At 40.1% G+C, this 24,521-nt stretch overlaps 1 protein-coding gene across 6 annotated transcripts in view; it reads left to right on the top strand.

Moving 5' to 3' along the window:
- The window catches only part of LOC128703487 (uncharacterized), a 111,992-nt gene extending 88,632 nt beyond the window's left edge, over window positions 1–23,360 (top strand). For all 6 annotated transcript variants that reach the window (XM_070104670.1, XM_070104673.1, XM_070104675.1 and 3 more), the window contains exons 15-27: window positions 1,893–2,118; window positions 3,234–3,423; window positions 3,671–3,854; window positions 11,561–11,756; window positions 12,108–12,334; window positions 13,354–13,518; window positions 14,836–14,964; window positions 15,337–15,482; window positions 18,955–19,045; window positions 20,578–20,739; window positions 21,950–22,046; window positions 22,477–22,584; window positions 22,886–23,360. In XM_070104670.1, coding sequence (XP_069960771.1) covers window positions 1,893–2,118; window positions 3,234–3,423; window positions 3,671–3,854; window positions 11,561–11,756; window positions 12,108–12,334; window positions 13,354–13,518; window positions 14,836–14,964; window positions 15,337–15,482; window positions 18,955–19,045; window positions 20,578–20,739; window positions 21,950–22,046; window positions 22,477–22,584; window positions 22,886–22,959 — 1,995 coding nt within the window. In that variant the 3' untranslated portion in view covers window positions 22,960–23,360. The remainder of the gene's footprint in view (window positions 1–1,892; window positions 2,119–3,233; window positions 3,424–3,670; window positions 3,855–11,560; window positions 11,757–12,107; window positions 12,335–13,353; window positions 13,519–14,835; window positions 14,965–15,336; window positions 15,483–18,954; window positions 19,046–20,577; window positions 20,740–21,949; window positions 22,047–22,476; window positions 22,585–22,885) is intronic.
- The last annotated feature ends 1,161 nt before the right edge of the window (window positions 23,361–24,521 follow it).

The following is a 24,521-nucleotide window of genomic DNA, read 5'->3' as shown; positions in this document are numbered from 1 at the left end:
CCTCCAATCTGATATTCAATCTTTCATCACCTAATCTTTTTGTTATCCTCATAACCTTACTCTTTCCTGTATTCACCTTTAATTTTCTTCTTTTGCACACCCTACCAAATTCATCCACCAATCTCTGCAACTTCTCTTCAGAATCTCCCAAGAGCACAGTGTCATCAGCAAAGAGCAGCTGTGACAACTCCCACTTTGTGTGTGATTCTTTATCTTTTAACTCCACGCCTCTTGCCAAGACCCTCGCATTTACTTCTCTTACAACCCCATCTATAAATATATTAAACAACCACGGTGACATCACACATCCTTGTCTAAGGCCTACTTTTACTGGGAAAAAATTTCCCTCTTTCCTACATACTCTAACTTGAGCCTCACTATCCTCGTAAAAACTCTTCACTGCTTTCAGTAACCTACCTCCTACACCATACACTTGCAACATCTGCCACATTGCCCCCCTATCCACCCTGTCATACGCCTTTTCCAAATCCATAAATGCCACAAAGACCTCTTTAGCCTTATCTAAATACTGTTCACTTATATGTTTCACTGTAAACACCTGGTCCACACACCCCCTACCTTCCCTAAAGCCTCCTTGTTCATCTGCTATCCTATTCTCCGTCTTACTCTTAATTCTTTCAATTATAACTCTACCATACACTTTACCAGGTACACTCAACAGACTTATCCCCCTATAATTTTTGCACTCTCTTTTATCCCCTTTGCCTTTATACAAAGGAACTATGCATGCTCTCTGCCAATCCCTAGGTACCTTACCCTCTTCCATACATTTATTAAATAATTGCACCAACCACTCCAAAACTATATCCCCACCTGCTTTTAACATTTCTATCTTTATCCCATCAATCCCGGCTGCCTTACCCCCTTTCATTTTACCTACTGCCTCAGTAGTAGGTAGTAGGTTGGTAGACAGCAACCACCCAGGGAGGTACTACCGTCCTGCCAAACGAGTGTGAAATGAAAACCTGTAATTGTTTTGCATGATGGTAGGATTGCTGGTGTCTTTTTTCCTGTCTCATAAACATGCAAGATTTCAGGTACATCTTGCTACTTCTACTGACACTAAGGTCACACTACACATGCATGTACAAGCATATATATGTACACACCCCTCAGGGGTTTCTTCTATTTTCTTACTAATTCTTGTTCCTATTTCCTCTTATTTCCATGGGGAAGTAGAACAGAATTCTTCCTCCATAAGCCTTGCATGTCGTAGGAGGCAACTAAAATGCCAGGAGCAAGGGGCTAGTAACTCCATCTCTTGTATACAGTCCTAAAGTTAAATCAGAGAAACTTTTATTTTTCCTTTTAGGCCACCCTGCCTTGGTGGGATACGGCCGGTTTGTTAAAAAAAAAAAGTGTATATATATATATATATATATATATATATATATATATATATATATATATATATATGTGCATGGAAAGTGCCAGATCAAGCAGGCTGTGTTAGATGTATGTGGACCAGCAGCAACAGCCTATTTGACCAGGCAGGCACTAGACAAACCTAACTCTGGCAGTAGAAAACTTGAAACCTCTCACAGGTATACCAATACAAAAACTTAGGGAAGTGAGTATACAATTTTTTTTTTTTCTTTTGGATTTTTGTAGATCCAATATAAAATCAAATGAATTATGAGGAATTCCTATCAAATGACTGGGTGGGCAGGGTTCAAACCCTCATCAGACAAGTCCTGAGCCTCATAGGTATTTAATGATTTGCTAATTATCTACTTACCAGTTATCTAAACCATCTATACACACTGTGATTTTTTGCATTTGTGTTAAGATTTCATAAATCAAAAAGGGTTTCAAAAAGTTGTTAAAAATATATATTTAGGGACATGAGCAAACAGTCGTCTTTCTTACAGATTTTCGTGCAAGATCGTGTTAAATATGCAGGTCAGCCTATAGGCCTAGTGGTGGCCAAGGATCGTGACACTGCTTATCATGCCGCTAAACTTGTCATAGTCGAGTATGAGGATGTGAAGAAACCAATATTGACCATTAAAGATGCTCTCAAGGCTGGCAAGAAACACACATCCATGAACTTCATCACAAACACCAGAGAACCATACACACTAGGCAATGCTGAAGGTCTGTAATGTATTATCTGGCTTGAAATTATAATACAGAAGGCCTGTTATGTATTATCATGCTTAAAATTTTGTGCTAGTTGTATAGACTTATTGTTGTCACTCATGGTTTAGGATAATTGACCCAGATGGGTGGAAATGGATTTCAGAGGATCAACTGAACTGTGATGTCAGCACTTCTGACAAGACAGGGATTGAATGGATGTTGGTGGATGGATTTACTTTTAAGTCACCTGACCTTGGTGGATGACAGTGACTGCATGAATGAGTGAAAAGCATTTCTTTGAGTAACCTTACCCTCATAGGGAAACAAAGTCAGGACAACACTAGAAAGCCAGGTATTGTGGCTTACTTAGCCTGGGGTTCATAAGACACATGTGCAACAGTTGGATATCTTTATTCAGAAATGTTTTGCCTACACAGTAGGCTTCTTTAGTTGAATACAGAGACAGCAGAAGCAGTAGAGATGTAAAGGTGTAATCAGTCCATCGCCTCAAAGACATAGTTTTGAGGTGGCCAGTCCCTCAGCCTGAATTTGAGAGGGACCTGCTTAGCATGGGCAAGTAGGCCTGCTACACTGCCTATCAATTATTAGTCTTGCTTCTGCTAGTAGGCTTAGCCTCTTCTGTCATCTTCAAGATTATCTGTGCCTCCTCAGTGTATATACACTGAAAGACACGTACCTCAGTGTAATTTTGAGGTGGTCAGTACCTCAGCCTGGAGAAGAGTTCACCTCCATAGTCTGGAACAATGTGAAGCTGAAGCAACACAACAAATACTTATTCGCATTACTCTTATAGTCATTTCTCTACTTTTTCGACAAATTGGCCATATCCCACCAAGGGAGGGTGACATAAAAAGAAACAAAAGTTTCTTTTTAAATTCCATAATGTATAAAGGAGAAGGGGCTACTAGCCCCTTGCTCCTGGCATTTTTAGCTGCCTCTTATGACGTGCATGGCTTCCAGAGGAAGAAATCTGTTTTACTTCCCCATGGAGTTTCTCTAAATGTTTGTAGATAAATGGTCAGAGAAGTGACAATATGATTAATTAAACAGAAATATCATATTTATCTGTTGTTGTTGCATAAGACAGTCACAGTTGCCTTCATTTTCAGAAGCATTGAAGACAGCTGCCCACACACTGACAGGAGAGCTGTCTCAAGGTTCTCAGTACCACTTCAACATGGAGCCTCACTCTGCCCGGGTAGTGCCTACTGAGGACGGGTATGATGTCTACAGCACCACTCAGTGGCCAACTGAAACACAGGCCACTACTGCCCAGGTCCTAGGAATAGCAACCAATAGGTATGGAACTCTGATTGGTGCATTTATTGACATATTATTAACTAAAATATAATCATTAAGACTTTGTCACTGTACATTACTATGCAAGGTTCATTATGACCAGATGTCACCTGTACACCACCGGTTACAATACGAGGATCATTAAGACTACGTGTCACCTCTACACCACCAGTCACCACATTAGGGTCATTAAGGTTGCATGTCACCTGTATAGCAGTCGTATATTAATTTCATCAAACTGTTTCAGCATCAATGTGTCTGTACGGCGTATTGGGGGTGGCTATGGTTCCAAGATCAGCAGACAACATATTGTATCAACAGCAGCAGCAGTGGCAGCCAGGAAGGTGAAGCAGCCAGTACGTGTAGTGACTGACCTCACTACTAACATGACCTACGCTGGCTGGCGTGAACCCTTCCTCTCAAAGTACGAGGTCAGTGTCTACTGTGTCTTCCAGAGGCATAATTCCCACATAAATTTTTCAATTAAAATTCTTTATTTCAGAATTATTGCACATAAAAAATATACAACAATCTGAAGTGTTGTTACCAGCATGATTGTCACTCTGCCTCAGTGGAGTACAAATGGTTTGTTGATTTTTTTTTTTTTTTTTAACCACCCCATCCCACTGACGCAAGATGACCCAAAAAGAAAAACGAAAGTTTTTTTTAAATTCAGTAACATATATAGAAGGGGAGATGTCCTGTTTAAAGGCAATGTGTGGTGTAAATATTATGCAGAAAATTCGGAGTGTGGAAATTAGGAGAAGGTGTGGAGTTAATAAAAGTATTAGTCAGAGGGCAGAAGAGGGGTTGTTGAGGTGGTTTGGTCATTTAGAGAGAATGGATCAAAGTAGAATGACATGGAAAGCATATAAATCTATAGGGGAAGGAAGGCGGGGTAGGGGTCGTCCTCGAAAGGGTTGGAGAGAGGGGGTAAAGGAGGTTTTGTGGGCAAGGGGCTTGGACTTCCAGCAAGCGTGCGTGAGCGTGTTAGATAGGAGTGAATGGAGACGAATGGTACTTGGGACCTGACGATCTGTTGGAGTGTGAGCAGGGTAATATTTAGTGAAGGGATTCAGGGAAACCGGTTATTTTCATATAGTCGGACTTGAGTCCTGGAAATGGGAAGTACAATGCCTGCACTTTAAAGGAGGGGTTTGGGATATTGGCAGTTTGGAGGGATATGTTGTGTATCTTTATGTGTGTGTGCTTCTGGACTGTTGTATTCTGAGCATCTCTGCAAAAACAGTGATAGTGTGCGGGTGTGGTGAAAGTGTTGAGTGATGATGGGAGTATTTTCTTTTTGGGGATTTTCTTTCTTTTTTGGGTCACCCTGCCTCGGTGGGAGACGGCCGACTTGTTGAAAAAAAAAAAAAAAAAAATATATATAGAAGGGGTTACTAGCCCCTTGCTCTCAGCATTTTAGTCACCTCTTATGACACGCATGACTTAGAGGAAGAATTCTGTTCCACTTACCCATGGACATGAGAAGAAATAAACAAGAACTAGTAAGAAAATAGAAGAAAACACAGAGGGGTGTGTGTGTATATATGTATATGCTTGTACATGCATGTGTAGTGTGACCTAAGTAGAAGAAGAAAGACCTACCTGAAATCTTGCATGTTTGAGAGAGAAGATGCCAGCAATCCTGCCATAATGTAAAACAATTACAGGCTTCCATTTTACATTTACTTGGCAGGACAGTAGTACCTCCCTGGGTGGTTGCTGTCTACCGGCATACTACCTAGAAAAAAAAAAATATATGTACAGTGGTCCCTCAATAATCGTCCATAATCCGTTCCTGGAAGTGGGACTATTATCGAAATGGACGATTTACGAACCAATTTTCCCCATAAGAAATAATGTAAATCCAATTAATCTGTTCCTGACACCCAGAAGTATTAAAACAAAAAAATTTTTTACATGAAATATAGATGTAGTACATAAACAATACAGTGGCACATGATGAATTAAACATTAACAGAATAACACTTAATAAATAAATAAATAAATAAATTGGCGATTCTTTGTGTATGGAAGACTGGAGAAGGAGACTGATTGGATGAATTACTGTTTGGAAGGGAAATCCCCTTCCATCAACACCTCGGGTACCAATTGCTTTTCTGGGGTTACTTCTCCTCTGTTTCTTAATGCCACTAGGACCACCTTGAGAGTCACTGGAGTCCTGTCTCGCAAAAAAAATGTCCAGAGAGCTCTGTTTCTGGCGTCTCTTTAAAACTTCCCTAAAATGGGCCAAGACTCTGTCACTGTACAAGTTGCCAATATGGCTTGCAACATCCTTCTCTGGGTGATGTTTCTCCATAAATCTTTCCATCCTACCCCACATTTCAAAAATCTCCTTAATTTCTGAAGACGGCACCTTCCTCCATCTCTCTTCCTCCTCCTCTGCAGCAAGATTCTAAGCTGCGATCTGTTGCTGTTCCTGCTGAAACTCTTGCAGCTCCTCAGTGGTTAGCTCTTCGTTGTGGTCCTCCACCAACTCTTCCACATCCTCCAAACTCGCATCCAACCCCATGGAACTCCCCAGTGCCACAATGGATTTAACAACTGACATAGGCTCATCAGGGTCAGCTCCAAACCCTTCAAAATCCCTCTTGTGGACCTAATCTGGCCACAATTTTCTCCAAGCAGAGTTCAAAGTCCTGGTAGTCACTCCCTCCCAAGCCTTACCTATAAGGCTTACACAATGAAGAATACTGAAATGTTCTTTCCAAAAATCTCGTAGGGTCAGGTGAGTGTCTGAGGTCACGTTCAAACACCTTTCAAACATTGCTTTGGTGTAGAGTTTTTTAAAGTTTGCAATGACCTGCTGGTCCATGGGCTGGAGGAGAGGAGTGGTATTCGGGGGCAAGAACTTTACTGTGATGAACCCAAACTCCTTCAGAATTAGGTCATCCAAGCTTGGAGGATGAGCAGGTGCATTGTCCATTACTAGGAGGCACTTGAGATCCAATTTCTTTTCCAAGAGGTAATTCTTCACACTAGGGCCAAACACTTCATTGAACCACTCTACAAAAATTTCCCTCGTGACCCATGCCTTACTATTAGATTTCCAAAACACACACAATTTACTCTTCATAACATTGTTTTTCTTGAAAACACTGGGATTTTCAAAATGGTACACTAGTAACGGCTTCACTTTGAAATCCCCACTAGCATTAGCACAGAACATTAACGTCAGCCTGTCTTTCATAGGCTTGTGTCCTGGCAGCGCCTTTTCTTCCTGAGTAATGTAGGTCCTCTTTGGCATTTTCTTCCAAAAGAGGCCTGTTTCATCACAATTGAACACTTGTTCAGGTTTCAGTCCTTCACTGTTTATGTACTCCTTGAATTCATGCACATATTTTTCAGCCGCCTTGTGGTCCAAACTGGCAGCCTCACCATGACTCACAAAATCGTAATGACACGATTGCAAACAAACCATACCCCGGCCGGGATTGAACCCGCGGTCAGAGAATCTCAAAACTCCAGCTGGTCTAGTGGCTAACGATAATTTCGCCTAACGTTGAGCTCTCAGGAACGGATTAATATCATTAGGCGAGGGTCCACTGTATATAGATGGCGAGAATATTTTGAGGAGCTTTTAAATGTCGACGAAGAAAGGGAAGCGGTAATTTCATGCACTGGCCAGGGAGGAATACCATCTTTTAGGAGTGAAGAAGAGCAGGATGTGAGTGTGGGGGAGGTGCGTGAGGCATTACGTAGAATGAAAGGGGAAAAGCAGATGGAACTGACGAGATCATGACAGAAATGTTAAAAGCAGGGGGGATACATAGTGTTGGAGTGGTTGGTGTTTTAGTTAAATAAATGTATGAAAGACGGGAAGGTACCTATGGATTGGCAGTGTGTGTATAGTCCCTCTATATAAAGGGAAGGAGGACAAAAGAGATAGTAAACTTATTCCTCTATAATTTTTACAGAGTATACCAGGAAAAGTGTACGGTAGGGTTATTATTGAAAGAATTAGAGGTAAGACAGAATGTAGAATTGCGGATTCACAAGGTTTTAGTGGGTAGAGGATGTGTAGATCAAGTGTTTACATTGAAGTATATATGTGAGCAGTATTTAGATAAAGGTAGGGAAGTTTTTATTGCATTTATGGATTTAGAAAAGGCATATGATATGGATAGGGGAACAATGTGGCAGATGTTGAAAGTATATGGAATATGTAGTAAGTTACTAAATGTTGTAGAGAGTTTTTATGAGGATAGTGAGGCTCAGGTTAGGGTGTGTACAAGAGAGGGAGACTACTTCCCGGTAAAAGTAGGTCTTAGACAGGGATGTGTAATTTCACCATGGTTGTTTAATATATTTATAGATGGGGTTGTAAAAGAAGTAAATGCTAGGGTGTTGGGGAGAGGGGTGGGATTCAATTATGGGGAATCAAATACAAAATGAGAGTTGACAGTTACTTTTTGCTGATGATACTGTGCTTATGGGAGATTCTAAAGAGAAGTTGCAAAGGTTAGTGGGTGAGTTTGGGAGAGTGTGTAAAGGTAGAAAGTTGGAAGTGAACATGGATAAGAGTAAGGTAATGAGGGTATCAAATGATTTAGATAAAGGAAAAATGGATATCACATTGCAGAGAAGGAGTATGGAAGAAGTGAAAGTTTTCAGATATTTGGGAGTTGATGTGTCAGTGGATGGGTTTATGAAGGATGAGGTTAACCATAGAATTGATGAGGGGAAAAAAGGTGAGTGGTACATTGAGGTATATGTGGACACAAAAAACATTGTCAGTGGAGGCAAAAAAGGGAATGTATGAAAGTATAGTATTACCAACACTCTTATATGGGTGTGAAGCTTGGGTTGTAAATGCTGCAGCGAGGAGGCGGTTGGAGGCAGTAGAGATGTCCTGTTTAACCTTTAAACGGTCCAAACAGATCGACGTTCAAATTTGTAGTGCTACAATAGTAGATCTACTTTTTTTTTACGTATTTTCAAATATAAAAAAAAAAATATAGGTAAGCTTTTTACACGTTTTCAAATGTAAAACAAAAAAGATCTATGTTTTTTTACATACTTTCAGATGTTGAAAAAATGTATATATATGTTTGGACCGTTTAAGGGTTAAGGGCAATGTGTGGTGTTAATATTATGCAGAGAATTCGAAGTGTGGAAATTAGGATAAGGTGTGGAGTTAATAAAAGTATTAGTCAGAGAGCAGAAGAGGGGTTGTTGAGGTGGTTTGGTCATTTAGAGAGAATGGATCAAAGTAGAATGACATGGAGAGCGTATAAATCTGTAGTGAAAGGAAGGCGGGGTAGGGGTTGTCCTCGAAAAGGTTGGGAGGGAGGGAGTAAAGGAGGTTTTGTTGGTGAGGGGCTTGGACTTCCAGCAAGTGTACATGAGTGTTTTAGATAGGAGTGAATGGAGACAAATGGTTTTTGGGACCTGACGAGCTGTTGGAGTGTGAGCAGGGTAATATTTAGTGAAGGGATTCAGGGAAACTTTTTATTTTTATATAGCTGGACCTGAGTTCTGGAAATGGGAAGTACAATGCCTGCACTTTAAAGGAGGGGTTAGAGATATTGGCAGTTTGGAGGGATGTGTAATAGGATGGTATATATAATTAGGGCCCTGATATTATATTCTATATGGAGTTTATAATATTATTTCAGGTCACTTTTTATATTGTATCTTTATATATGCCTCTAAATTGTTGTATCTGGGTGCCTCTGCAATAACAGTGATTGTACGAGTGAGGTGAAAGTATTGAATGGTGATGAAAGTATTTTCTTTTTGGGGAGTTTCTTTGTTTTTGGTTCACCCTGCCTCGGTGGGAGACAGCCAACTTGTTAAATAAATATATAAATATATACGTATATATATTCTAGGTAGTAGGTTGGTAGACAGCAACTGCCCAGGGAGGTACTACCGTCCTGCTGAGTGAGTGTAAAACGAAAGCCTGTATATGTTTTGCATGATGGTAGGATTGCTGATGTCTTTTTTCTGTCTCATAAACATGCAAGGTTTCAGGGACATCTTGCTACTTCTACTTACACTTAGGTCACACTACACATACATGTACAAGCATATATATACACGCCCCTCTGGGTTTTCTTCTATTTTCTTTCTAGTTCTTGTTGTTTATTTCCTCTTATCTCCATGGGGAAGTGGAACAGAATTCTTCCTCCGTAAGCCATGCGTGTTGTAAGAGGCGACTAAAATGCCAGGAGCAAGGGGGCTAATAACCCCCCTTCTCCTGTATATACAGTGGACCCCCGCATACCGATTTTAATCCGTGCAAGAGGGCTCATTGGTATGCGAAATAATCGGTATGCGAATGAATTTTCCCCATAAGAAATAATGGAAATCAAATTAATCCGTGCAAGACACCCAAAAGTATGAAAAAAAAATTTTTACCACATGAAATATACATTTTCCTACACACAAAGAGAAGGATACATGCACAATAGTAGAGTAGTACATGCACAGTATATATTGTGCATGTACTAGTCTACTAAATGAAGAATAAATGACACTTACCTTTATTGAAGATGCAGCAATGACTGATGAGACAGTCTCCTGGGAGTGCCTTTTCCTCCTGAGTACTGTAGGTCCTGTTTGGCATTTTCTTCCAGAACAGGCCTTATCACACTGTGTATGTCACTACGATTCTTAAATCTCTCAAACCAACCTTTGCTGGCTTTAAATTCACCAATATGAGCACTAGTTCCAGGCATTTTTCCCTGTTCACCTGGGTGTTAGTCGACTGGTGTGGGTTGCATCCTGGGAGACAAGATTAAGGACACCAATGGAAATAAGTTAGACAGTCTTCGATGACACTGACTTTTTTGGATTATCCTGGGTGGAAAATCCTCTGGGGTTAATTGTTTCTTGGTATATTCTCAATAAGCCACACCAACAACAGTGCTACAGCAGCAGCAGACGATGCTACAGCAGCAGCAGCAGCAGACGATGCTACAGCAGCAGCAGCAGCAGACAATGCTACAGCAGCAGCAGATGGTGCTACAGCAGCAGCAGACGGTGCTACAGCAGCAGCAGACGGTGCTACAGCAGCAGCAGACGGTGCTACAGCAGCAGCAGACGGTGCTACAGCAGCAGCAGACGGTGCTACAGCAGCAGCAGACGGTGCTACAGCAGCAGCAGCTGACAGTGCTGCAGCAGCAGCAGCAGCAGCAGCTGTACCACCAATAGTAGCGATGGTTGATTGGGGTTCATTATACAACCTGGCCAGCTCGGAGACACGCACTCCACTTTCATACTTATCAATGATCTTTTTCTTCATCTCTATAGTAATTCTCACCCTTATTGCTGTAGGGTTGGCACTAGAAGCTTTCTTGGGGCCCATGGTCACTTATTTTCCAGATAAAATCACCAAAAACACTGTAATAATACGAAATGTTACGATTGTATGCTTGGATGCTACCGCGGAGGCTGGCTGGTAAACAATGCCACCGGCGGAACATGTGAGGCTGGCTAAGGCGCACATTGGACGCGTCTTGGACGAACAGCGGTGAGCGGGTTTTTGAGCGGTATGCGAGGCAAAATTTTTGCAATTAAAGTGAGCGGTATGCGGAATAAACGGTATGTGATGCCAACGGTATGAGGGGGTCCACTGTATTACTAAATGTAAAAGGAGAAACTTTCGTTTTTCCTTTTGGGCCACCCCGCCTCGGTGGGATACGGCTGGATTGTTGAGAGATACATACAGCCTCTCCTCTCTTAGTGTCATACTCATTTACCGACGCCTTGGACTTGTGACACACTGACCACTATTCATACCTAAATAATGTATATTAGAGTTGATTTCCTCTTTTCTGTATACATACTTCAATATGCAATACACTACTGTTTAAACATTTAAAAATATACCAGAGATGTTATAAAGGTGACATTAAAGCAATATCAAAGATGGTTGAGACACTCACTACCATTATAATATACTCCTCCTAGCGATGAATTCATTTAACGATGTGGTCTTAGGAATGGAACTCTGTCGTTAAGTGAGGAGAGGCTGTATATGAATTCTGTGTCATAATGTATGACTGTTGATGAATAAAAGAGAGCCAGGGGCTTGAACCATGGTCCCTGATACTGTCAGGTCCAGAGCTTCACCACTGAGCTATGGGGGCTCCAATACATTTTTCAGGTCGGATTTGATGGTAATGGGAAAATCGAAGGAGCCAAGATAGAGTTGATCGCCGACACCGGACACGTCTCTAACGAGTCCGCTGTCAGCTTCCTATTTGGTGCCGTCCAGAATGCGTATTATATTCCCAACCTGACTTTCACTCCATCCATGGTGAACACTGACACTGCTGCCAACACCTACTGTAGAACACCAGGTGAGTGACAACACTTACTGTAGAACCAGTTTTAAATCCCTCCTTCAAGGTTTTGAAAACCTCTTTCAGGATTTTAAACCCTCCTTCAAGGTTTCAAAACCACCTTCATGGTTATGAAACCACCTTCAGGATTCAAAACCCCCTTTAAGGTTTTAAAACCCTCATTCAAGATTTTAAAACCTCCTTTAAGGTTTCAAAAACCTTCAAGGTTTTTGAAACCTTCAGGATTCTGAAACCTTCAGGATTCAAAACCTCCTTCAAGGGTTTAAAACCTCCAAGGTTTTAAACCCTTGAAGGGGTTTTGACCTTGAGCCCATATAAGTTAAAGTAACACTAACACTGATGGTACAGGTCACGTTGAGGCAGTGGCGACCATTGAGAACATAATGGAACACATTGCCAGCTACCTCAAGGTGGACAAGATGCAGGTACGACTGAACAACATGGTCGCTCCCGGCGTACCTCGCATGTTTGTTCCGCCGCACCAGAAGAATGTTGTTAAGGATGAAATTCTTCCACTGCTGACGACTCAGGCATCCATTGTTCAGCGACAACGAGAAGTGGACGACTTCAACAAGGTCAGTTACTTTAGGGTACCAGATACCGACTACACTAAATGTAACTACCACTCATGGTATTGTACAGTGATTGTAAATGATGCACTGAATTATACCATAACAATTGTAAAACTTACAGAATTGTACCATGATTGCAAACAACTCGTAGAATTATACTACGTAAACAACTCGCAGAACTGTACCTTGATTGTAAATGACTCGTGGAATTGTACAATGATTTTAAACGATGCGCAGATTTGTACCATGATTGTAAATGACTCGTGGAATTGTACAATGATTTTAAACGATGCGCAGATTTGTACCATGATTGTAAATGACTCGCTGAATTGTACCATGATTGTAAAAAATTTTTGGAATTATACCATGACTGTAAACAGCTCACAGAATTAGACTATAACAGTTACAAACAACTCTCAGAATTGTACCATAACAATTGCCTAACTTAGGCCTATTTACCCTCAAGCACAGTAGATCTATCAATGATCAGTTCCCACTGTGTAACTATCGTATATAACTGACTGCTGGTGATTAACAGTGCTTCATTTAAAATTTAATGGTGATACATGTACAAGGTAACTACTGACTGAATGATGGTAAATGTGTTTCTTTGAAAAAATAGTTACCCTAATTTAGAAGAGATGGGAATGTAAAACAATGCATTTGGCTTGATATAAACAATACAGGAAGTCCTCATCTAACGAACATGTTGGGGACCTGTATTGTGTATAATAATGATGTAACGATATTATACACACTATCCCGTATTTCACTTATAAGACTTGTTAGTTTCAGTGGCTTGGCATCAGATGTAACTGGGAGAGCTACAGCCTACCCCACACCCCAAACTTATAGCTCCCTTCACTGACCTTCCGTTTATAGGACGCAGGGTGATTTTTGGGGACATTTTATGAAAAATAAAATGCGTCTAATAAGCTGCCAAATACGGTAATAATTATATACAATACTGAAGATTCTTAATGTGTTTGTAAGTCAAGGACTTACTGTATTTCTTTCCACAGAACAACAAATGGAAGAAGCGAGGACTTTCCATCCTGCCAATGTGGTACGGCTTCGACTACCCTTCAATGTTCCGCTACGGTATCCAGGTTACCATATATGAGCACGATGGTACCGTGGCCATCTCTCACGGTGGTATAGAGATGGGACAAGGTATCAATACTAAGGTACATGAATAACTTGGTGTTCCATAAGGATCAGTTTAAGGCATATTCTTCTTCATAATTTACTTTAATGACATTGATTAATGAATAACGAGTGACATGAGTAAAATCACTGACACAAAAATAGGACGAATAATAGATGCTGAGGAGAATATATCAATGAACCTCAGCAGGATTTATACAAATTAATGTTACGGTGTGAATTAACACTTTTCATTGCTCAGTAACCCTCAAGGAGACACAAACACAGGAGGTTGATTGATCTGTATGTTTTGACCCCCATGTGGGGTCTTCTTCAGTAATCTGTTAGAGGACCCCAGAAGGGGGTCAAAATATACAAATTGGTCACCTTCCTGTGTTTATCTACTTGTGGGTTATTATCAAGCACTAAAGTAAATATTTACAAACTCGATTTAGTCAATTTGAGTCGTGACGGATGACCGTCAATGAATGGAAAGGTAGATTGGAGCTTGAACCATGGTAGTGAGTTTGAGAAGTTCAGAAATTTGCTACTGAGCTGTGGAAGTTCTGATTGAAGAGTGTCACTGTCTGTCAGTGGCTACTGTCTCTTAGCCTACTGTCCTAGACCTGTCAATCTCATGACTATAGTTCAAGCCTTTTGTTGCTCTTCATGTTGATTCATTATTATTTACCTTGTTGTAAATTATATGCTAAACCCATAAGTTGATAATGATGCTTGTGGAACATGTAGGCATGTTTATTATTATTATTATTATTATTATTATTATTATTATTATTGAAATTATTACTACTATAATTATTGATATTTTTATTGCAATTATTGTAATACTATTTTATGTATAATCATTATTACTGCTGTTATCACTGCTATTACAATTATTATTATTATTATTATTATTATTATTATTATTATGGGCATTTTAATTTTTAGTATTAAAATTATGGATAATATTATTGCTATTAGTATTACGACAGAAGTTTTAAGACTTGCTTGCCATCGGTTCAAACCCCCCATCCATAAGATAAGATTTTGTTTGGATTTTTAACCCTGGAGGTTTAGCCACCCAGAATAACCCAAGAAAGTCAGTAGGTCATCAAGGACTGTCTTATTTCCATTGTGGCCCTTCAATATTGTCCCCCTGGATGCCACCCTTACCAGTCGCCTAACACCCAGATACCTACTTGCTTGCTAGGTGAACGGGGACATGCGTAAGGAAACACACCCAGTGTTTCCACCCCTGCCAGGGATCAGACCATGGACACTAAGTGTGTGAAGCCAGTGTGTTGTCTACCAGGCCACCATATTATTATTATTCTTATGATGATGATGATTGGCAGGTGGCACAGGTGGCAGCCTATGTGCTTGGCATACCTCTGGAAAACATCGTGGTCAAGGCTTCCGACACCATGGTGGGTGCCAACTCCATGGTCACTGGCGGCTCCTTTGGCACTGACCTCTGTGCTCATGTAAGTACCATGAAGTTCAACCAGTGACAGTACTAACAGTCTGATGGATCACATGCATGAGAGCAGTACCTGGTGAACACCTGGGTTAAGACTGAGGGATTGATTACCCTCTCTCCTGCTGTCTTCAGTCATCATCATCATTTATGGTAGTACTGTATTAGTATTGTTATTCTTCTTATTAAATCCTCATTAACCAACCAACCAACCAGTCTTAATGACCCTGGTGTAGTAGATAGAATTTAAACCCCATTAACGATCCAACAAGCCTTAATGACTTGTGTAGTGGATAGACTTTAAATCCCATTAATCAACCAACCAGTATTAATGACCCTGGTGTAGTAGACATTAAACCTACCAAACAATACCTGGCAGGGAGTGAGGGTCGCCTGTACATCACTGCGTCAACGACTGGACGTAGTGAAGGAGAAGATGAAGAAGGAAACAGGGAAAGACCCAACATGGTTACAGTTAGTGAAGAAGTGTCATGCTGAAGATGTGGACTTGTCTCAACGTTACTGGTGAGTTGGTACTTCTTGGGCACTTCCTGGGTACTACCTGAGGTACTTCCTGGGCACTCTATGGGTACTTCCTGGGTATTACATGGGGTACTTCCTGGGTACTCTCTTGGTACTTCCTGGGTGCATTCTGGGCACTTCCTGGGCACACTCTTGGCACTTCCTGGGTACTACCTGGGGTATTTCCTGGGTGCACTCTGGGCATTTCCTGGGTACTCTCTTGGCACTTCCTGGGCACTACCTCAGCACTTCCTGGGCACACTCTTGGCACTTTCTGGGCACTTCCTTGTTACTTCCTGGGCCAAGGGGTGCTCAGGCCCCCCCTCTCATATTACACTAGCCCCTCAAATACAATAACAATAATAATACAGTAGAACCCCCATATCTGCAGATTCAGTTTCTGCTGTTTCAGTTATCAATGGTCCACTATGGATCAAAAATAACCATTAATGTTGCGTAACCCTTTCAGGGTCGAGACCCCCCAATCCTGAACTCGTTCTAATAGTCGAAAAATTAAGAAAAAAAAATTCATTTGAAATGATAATGTTTTCCCGATAGTAATGCCACCAAAAGTACGAAATTTGATGGAAAACTTAAATTGCACTCTCGCGAAGTTAGCGATATTTGTGAATCTGCAATTTCGCCCACTTTGAGCCCTATTTTCAGCCAATTCTGTTGTTCATCGATGAAAATCGACTATTTCACAAGAACTCCATGTGTTCTATCGACTAAGTACATGAAACCGCCCATTTACCAATTTCAGCTACCCAATAAAGTGGTCAGAAATTGGCAGTTGGCCAATTTCACACACATTTTAAAGGATGCCAATGACAAAATAGGGTCCAGGATAAACAAGACAGACATTCCTGGCACTAAAATAACATTTTCTTTGTTCATTAGTCATTACTCTTGCTTTCCATTTTGAATTTTTATTCTCACAAAAAATAGAATTACTGTTATGCAGGCTACTGCATTATTGTAAAAATGGTATAAATGATATCAGCGCACTTGTGAAATATTAGACTCGCCAGTTGACGTGTATTGGATGCGTGGCGTGATTTGTTTGGTCTTGAACATCGGCAAAAGTCAAACATTTCCGCTACTTTGAGCTCAATTTCAAGGTACTTTTCATCTTGAAACCCATAAAAATCATCTTTATTTTTGTAATATATCTTCCATTCTATCAAATAAGACCAATAATATGAGAATACATAAATACTATATGAAAGTACACTGCAAGGTTCCTGTTTTAAACCAAAAAGTCATTTTTTTTATATCTTGATGCACTGCATGCTGCACGATTTTTTTTATACTGTGCACACTGACCATGCAGTTCCATTGTTTCATATGTAGGCTTACCATCTTTCTTCCATTCGATTTGAAGGCGCTAGAATTTTGACGTATAAGTATGGCAGCGACCCTGGCTTTCAAGCCATACATGTATGTCACTGACCCTGAAATGGTGGCAAAGTGCAATACTAATGATGCTGGTAGTTCTTTGAAGTCTAAGAGAAGCTGAGAGAAGTGGAAAAAAGTGATAATTCTTGATTTAATGTGTATAATTTATTAAACTTTATCAAAAGTTTGTAAAGGAAAAACAACTTGTATAGAAGAACTGCCATATCCATGGAGGATGTGTTACAAGGACCTGCCGTGAATACTGAAACCACGGTAGAACCCCAATATCCATGGAGGATGCGTTACAAGGACCTGCCATGGATACCAAACCACGGATAGCAGCCAGCCCCCATACATGTCCTTTTTTCTTCACATATATGCCTAGGGTAAAGTTTAATTGATAAATTATGTACAATAAGTGAAGATTTATCACTTTTTCACTGATGGGGAGCACTTCACGGCTTCTCTTAGGCTTTGAAGAACTGACATCACTACTTTTGCACTTTGTGGCCATTATTAAGCAAAGTTAAGGGTTATTTTCGGACCATGGCAAACCACAGATACAGGACTAGCATATATGGGGGGTCCCACTGTATATAGGGTTCACCATTATCCGTAGTTTCAGGTATCCAGGGTAGGTCTTGGAAGGTATTTCCCATGGGGTGTCCCGTAGCTCGATCACTAGCGCACTCGGTTCACACAGAGGTTCAGGGTTCGCATCTCCGGTACAGCTGGATAACATTAGGATGTGTTTCCATAAGACACCTGCTGTCCATGTTCACCCATCAGTATAAAATGGGTACTTGGGTGTTAGTCCACTGGTGTGGGTAGCATCTTGGGACAAAACTGACCTAATTTGCGGGAAATGCTCTGCATAACAAGCGGATTTTTATATAGTAGTACACATGTTATTGATGTCTGCTATGGTCTGTATACCTTGTATATGCACTTGTAGAAATAGATATTATTATACTATAAATATATTATGGATATTATAATTATATTAATGTAAGTGCTTCAGGCGAGTGTACTAGCCTGGTTTTGCATCCAGATTATACTTCCATTAAACGACTGTCAGCCTGCACTGTCAGTCAGAACTGTGACCACAAATGCAGATTTTTACAGATGAATGTCACACTAGCATGGCTGTCACTCTAGCTCAAGTCCCCTCAAAGCCGCCATTGTGACTTATGAAACCACAGTGAAACGATTGAAGTTGTGTTACGATTTCGTGAGTCAATCAAGTACGTACTCTTAACACAGATGTCTCGAGGTTAATGAACTTAGGATCAAGCCTGCATTGCTGGTCTTGAATGACCCACCATGTTCTGTAATTATAAACCCAATATAATTATACACCCAAGACATATACACCCTGGACATGATTATACACTCAAGACAGCTAATTATACAGCTTAGACAGATAAATTTACACCCAGACAGATATTTATTCAGTTTAGACATAATTATACACCGTAAACATAATTATGTGCGCTACATAAAAATAAAGGTTTATTTCTTTGTAAAGGTTAGTGTGTAATTACAATTTTGGTGTGCTAAGTAAGTACAGTGAAAGTCACTATCATGCCGGGGCGTTTCGGGCAGACTAATCCTAATACGTAGTAACTACTTAAAACTAGACAGATAATAGTACATAGTAGCTACTTAAAACTAGACAAGATAGTAGTGGTTAACTGGATTACAATTTTATTTAATTTTAATAATATAAGATAGTCAAGGTAGAGGTTTTTAAGAATAATAATCCTGAAGTTGTACATAAAAACAATATTACAAATAATGGTTCAGGCAGTAATATTTCCTGGACTGGCAGAAGTTTAAAAGTCTAGAGGTCATATAATATAACTAGTTAGCATTTGTTTTGGTTGAATTGGTTTTTATTGAGAGATGAGATGATTTTTTAGCAAAGCTATAAATTTATAAGTAGTCAGGGGATCCTTTACAGGTTCCGGTAGCGAGTTCCAGATCTTCGGGCCTTTATGTACATAGCGTTTTTGCATAGTGTGAGACTAGCTATTAAAAATTATTAAATGTTATTAAAATTAACTCTGGTGTGTAGGACTGCCGGTAAGGAACATCCTGAGCGCTACGACATCTGGGGAGCTGCGGCCCTGGAGCTAGAAATTGATGTTCTAACTGGCGTCTTTGTGGTAAGTTTTTGTTATTTGGTTTAATATACCCACAAGTTGAACGAGGTATTTGGGAATGTTTGGTTGGTCAGTGGCATCTTCAGCCCAGTGTAGACGAGACGAGTTTCAGGTGATCAGTCCCTCTCTCCGGAGGTGATGTCTTCAGTCTTGAAATTGATGGACTGAACACACAGACTCCAGGCTGAGGGACTGATCACCTCACTCTTCCTAACCTTCCACTTTTCTCTGTACTGGACTGAAGCCACTGGCTGGCCAAGCATTTCTACAATAAACATTGCCAAATGTTGCACAGGTGTGTTGCCAGTAACCCTTATAGTTGATATATTGATGATTCAGTAGGACTGCAACCATCCTTTCATCACTGAATCAAATGTAATCAATCTCCAGTTACCCAGCTGGTGTATGACCCTTCTTCATTTAGAGCTCCCCAGTATTGTAAAACAGCTCTTGTATAAACCTATACATGTGTATAGTTTTGTTTTTTTTGTACTTGTGATTGAGAAAGATCATCCAAAATTGAGTAAGTGTGAAGGCTTTATCACATGTTATTCAAATTTCACTGTACTTTTCCGAGTCACATCTACAAAAAATCTGACAATATCCCGGAGGTTTATAAGAGAAAATGTGAATTGTTATCAATCTGTTATAATAATTCATTTGAAATAGGGAGAGAGAATGGAGGAGGTGAATGTATTCAGATATTTGGGAGTGGAAGTGTCAGCAGATGAGTCTGTGAAAGATGAGGTGAATCACAACTGAGGGAAAAAAGGAATCTGTGGAGACAAAGAGCATCCATGGAAGCAAAGAGGGAAGTGTATGAGAGTATAGTTATACCAACGCTCTTGTATGGGTGTGAAACATGGGTTGTGAATGTTGCAACAAGGAGAAGGCTGGAGGCAGTGGAGATGTCATGTCTGAGGGCAATGTGTGGTATGAATATAATGCAGGGAATTCGTAGTTGGGAAATTAGTAGGTGCAGGATTAAAAAAAAAAAAACTAAACCAGAGGGCTGAGGAGGGGTTAAAGTGGTTTGGAAATGTAGAGAGGCTGGAATGAAATAGAATGACTTGGAGAATGTATAAATCTGTAGTGGAGGGAAGGTGGGGGTAGGGGTCGGCTTAGGAAAGGTTGGAGGGAGGGGGTAAAGGAGGTTTTGTGTGCGAGGGGCTTGGACTTCGAGCAAGCATGCGTGAGCATGTTAGATAGGAGTGAATGGAGACAAGTGGTTTTTAGGACATGATGTGCTGTTGGAGTGTGAGCACGGTAATATTTATGAAGGGATTCAGGGATATTGGCAGGCCGAACTTGAGTCCTGGAGATGGGAAGTACAGTGTCTGCAATCTGAAAGAGGGGTGTAAATGTTGTAGTTTATAACTGTAGTGTAAATGCACCTCTGGCAAGACAGTGATGGAGTGAATGATGGTGAAAGTTTTTTTTTTTTTTTTTTTGGGGGGGGGGGCCACCCGTCCTTGGTGGGAAATGGCCAATGTGTTAATAAAAAAAAAAATCCTTTTTTATATATACATTCTCAGATCCGACGAGCGGACATTATAGAGGACTCAGGTCGGAGCATGAGTCCGTATATTGATATTGGCCAAGTTGAAGGAGCTTTTATCATGGGTATTGGATTCTATACCTCAGAGATGGTCAAATATGATCCTAACACAGGCCAGAAGCTCTCTAATGGTACCTGGGTAAGTAATAACCTCTTAATGAGTATATAGTCTTAATACTGTGACTGGAACAATACACAAATATCCCCCACACTTTGGTCCAACTTGGAGCATTAATTAGTCACAATGTCTGACTAATTAATGGTCCAATTTGGACCAAAATGTGGTCATAAGGGTCATTATCCCATGTGTGGGTTATTTGTGTATAATCTATCAGTGGGAGAAGAACATTAACTTTTACAGGACAAACTTTACTTTTTCATAAACCAGGGAACAGGAGGGACTTGAACCCAAGACAAGTGCTAAAACTCGCAGGCCAGTGTGTTAACTGTACCAGCTGGCTCTTAACCCGTAAACGGTCGAAACATATATATACGTTTTTTCAACATTTGACAGTATGTAAAAAAAGTAATCTTTTTGTTTTTCTACATTTGAAAATACAGTGGACCCCCGGTTAACGAACTTTTTTCATTCCAGTAGTATGTTCAGGTGCCAGTACTGACCGAATTTTTTCCCATAAGGAATATTGTGAAGTAGATTAGTCCATTTCAGACCCCCAAACATACACGTACAAACGCACTTACATAAATACACTTACATAATTGGTCGCATTTGGAGGTGATCGTTAAGCGGGGGTCCACTGTATGTAAAAAAACTTAGATCTACTTTTGTAGCACTACACACGTGAATGTAGATCTGCTTGGACCGTTTACGGGTTAATAAGATTCATCCAACTAAGTATATTTCTATGTAGCACAGGAAGGTCAGCATGGGTCATCACTCTTGTTTTAATACATGTAAACAACATTTTTGTATTGAATTAAGAAATAATAAAAAGTTTGGATTTGTGGATACACATTAACAAGACTCAGTCCATAGCTCTTTCCTGAAGCCACAAACATTATAGTTATAGGTAAGACACATAGGCAACAGTTAGGCAACTTTATTCCAAAACGTTTCGCCTACACAGTTAGGCAACTTTATTCCGAAACGAAACATTTCGGAATAAAGTTGCCTAACTGTTGCTTATGTGTCTTACCTACCAACCTGTCGGTATTGTATACCATTTTGATGTTCATTATAGTTATAATTTATGTCTACCTGGTAGGAAAAAGTTTGATGCTACTATTGTATTAATATCAGAATTACAGTAGCTATTTTGAGTAGGTTTTAAGCACATGTCCAGGAATATTTGTACGTTTCTCTGAAGAATAATTTTTGTCGGGTACAGGAATACAAGCCTCCTATGGCCCTGGATATTCCTGCAGACTTCAGAATTACACTTCTACCCAATGCTAAGAATCCTTATGGTGTTCTTGGTTCTAAAGGTAAGTAGAACATGCTAAACTTAAGTCACTAAGAACGACTTGTCACTGAACAGTAGACTGGACCAGGGTCATGAACAACTTGTCAGTGAACGGTAGACAGGACCAGGGTCCATGTGTATAGCTGGCCCAATGCTGGACCAATATTGTGATGGTCCAGTTGTATGTATGGACCAGTCTTCATGGCCCAGTCCACTCTTATGTTTGTTCAGTTCATTCACTGTTTTGTGAAATTTAGGAAATTAGTGTAAGAGAAGAGTACAACATCTATTGGTCTACACAATGTCATTTCCATCAATCATTATTACACTGTTTATCTGGTTAATTCTAGACATTAGTGTTGCTCTGGTTATTTGTTGCCATCATTAGTGTTGCTCTGGTTAATTGTTGCCATCATTAGTGTTTCCTTGGTTAATTGTTGCCATCATTACAGCTACTGGGGAGCCTCCGTTATGTCTGTCTTATGCTGTGGTGACAGCGCTGCGCCAGGCCATCACAGCCTTCAGACAGGAGAACGGTGACAGCTCCTGGTTCCAGATGGGTGAGTGTACTTGTCTTGATTGGGGTTGAGAGACTGCTCTTGGCCCTGTTGTTCCAGGCTGCTTGGATCATGTTGTATCTGATCTCGAAGCTGCATACCGTTTCTCTCTGCTGCTTCATCCAAGTCATTCCATTTTTCAACCAAACAAGAGTTGTATTATTAATGAGCTCTCATTCCCCCAGGCAGTATATGACCCCCTATGGGTTTATTACTTCCCCCCATAATAATCACGTGCAATTGAGATTTAGTACAGGTATAAAGTGTGCAGGATGTGTATAACATACTGACCTTGTTCTTTCAGACACTCCCATCACAGTGGAGAAAGTTCATCAGTGGTGTGGTGTGAACACTTCCCAGTTCCAGCTTTATGAATAATTGTAGATCACCATCACAGTGGAGTGTTCATCAGTGGAGTGTTCAACAGTTCACCTGCACTATTAACCTGGAAAAATTAAACCTAGTGTTATATAACCTTAATCACAAATAATTTTCCATTTACACAGTTCATTTTAGCTATTAATACTACATATAAAAGGAAAATTTCAACACTGGCCATATCCCACTGAGGCAGGGTGATCTAAAAAGAAAAACGTAAGTTTTTTCTTTTTAAATTTAGTAATTTATACAGGAGAAGAGGTTACTAGCCCCTTGTTTCAGACAATTATATAATATACACCTACCATCCAACTTACGACCTGCTCGACTTACGACCACCTGACTTACGATCATGTTTTTTATGCCAAATTTCTGGGAAATAAACAACTATTTGTGTTGTACACAGCCTTTATCCTAAACCTTACAGTATAAAATACAGTACTAACAACATAAAAAGTAAAGTAAAACATGAAATACCAAAATAAAACAAAATAGTCATTGTTATGGGGATATAGGACCCAACATGTATTTATAAGTAACAGTTACTATAATAATACCTAATTATATTGAATTGATGGGGACTTTGCTCTAAATGTCAGAAGGACTGATCAACCTTATGACTGAGAGGCAGCTGGGTCAAACCTATTTTTCTCAATATAATAGGTTATACTATAGACACATAAACACACAATTTAAATAAGTAGTTTATAAAGTTGTATTTCTTTTTGTAAAAGTAAAATTAAGGTGTGGTAGAATTGTGGTAACTGGAGAATTGTGCTTGGCAACAGTCTTTTGTTTTGGTGGGAGGAGCTTAGCCAGTCTCCCTCTCTCTCCCTCTCACTGACTCTCTCTCTCTGTGGCTGACCTTCAACCTGGCAGGATCTCTGGGTCCTTCTCCTATCTTTTGGGGCATCATGTGTGCTCCAGGGGTGAGTTTTTATAATTTAAGTTTTGGCCACCATACCCAGGGTGACTAAAGTGTGTCAAAACACTGGTTAGCCCAGAGTTATGTCAGGAAGAGTGAAGGACAAGAGTTGTTGCAACACACCATGTGGAGCACAGGCATGGAGTGTGTAGATTTTGTTTTGAAAATGGAGGCTGTGATTGTATATTCTGTACATATCTATTGAGAATACAGTTATATTTTTATAGTAGTAGTTTACATAACCTGTGAAGAGGGCTGGTGAAAAGGTATCAGAGACACTCAAGATGATCAGCCATGATGTAAGTATTACCCCTAGACAAATAAGACCATTAAGTAAAAGCTACCCCACACTAGAACATGTAGTGAGAACCTTACAATCAAAGTAATAAGGGACAAACCAACGTAACATGGGCTCCCGGACAGGCCCCCATGTTACGTTGGTTTGTCCCTTATTACTTTGATTGTAAGGTTCTCACTACATGTTCTAGTGTGGGGTAGCTTTTACTTAATGGTCTTATTTGTCTAGGGGTAATACTTACATCATGGCTGATCATCTTGAGTGTCTCTGATACCTTTTCACCAGCCCTCTTCACAGGTTATGTAAACTACTACTATAAAAATATAACTGTATTCTCAA

Source organism: Cherax quadricarinatus, chromosome 93 (genome assembly GCF_038502225.1).
Source record: "Cherax quadricarinatus isolate ZL_2023a chromosome 93, ASM3850222v1, whole genome shotgun sequence".
Lineage (NCBI taxonomy): Eukaryota > Metazoa > Arthropoda > Malacostraca > Decapoda > Parastacidae > Cherax > Cherax quadricarinatus.
The sequence above is the reverse complement of the archived record's forward strand: the minus strand, read 5'-3'. Positions and strand labels throughout refer to the sequence as shown.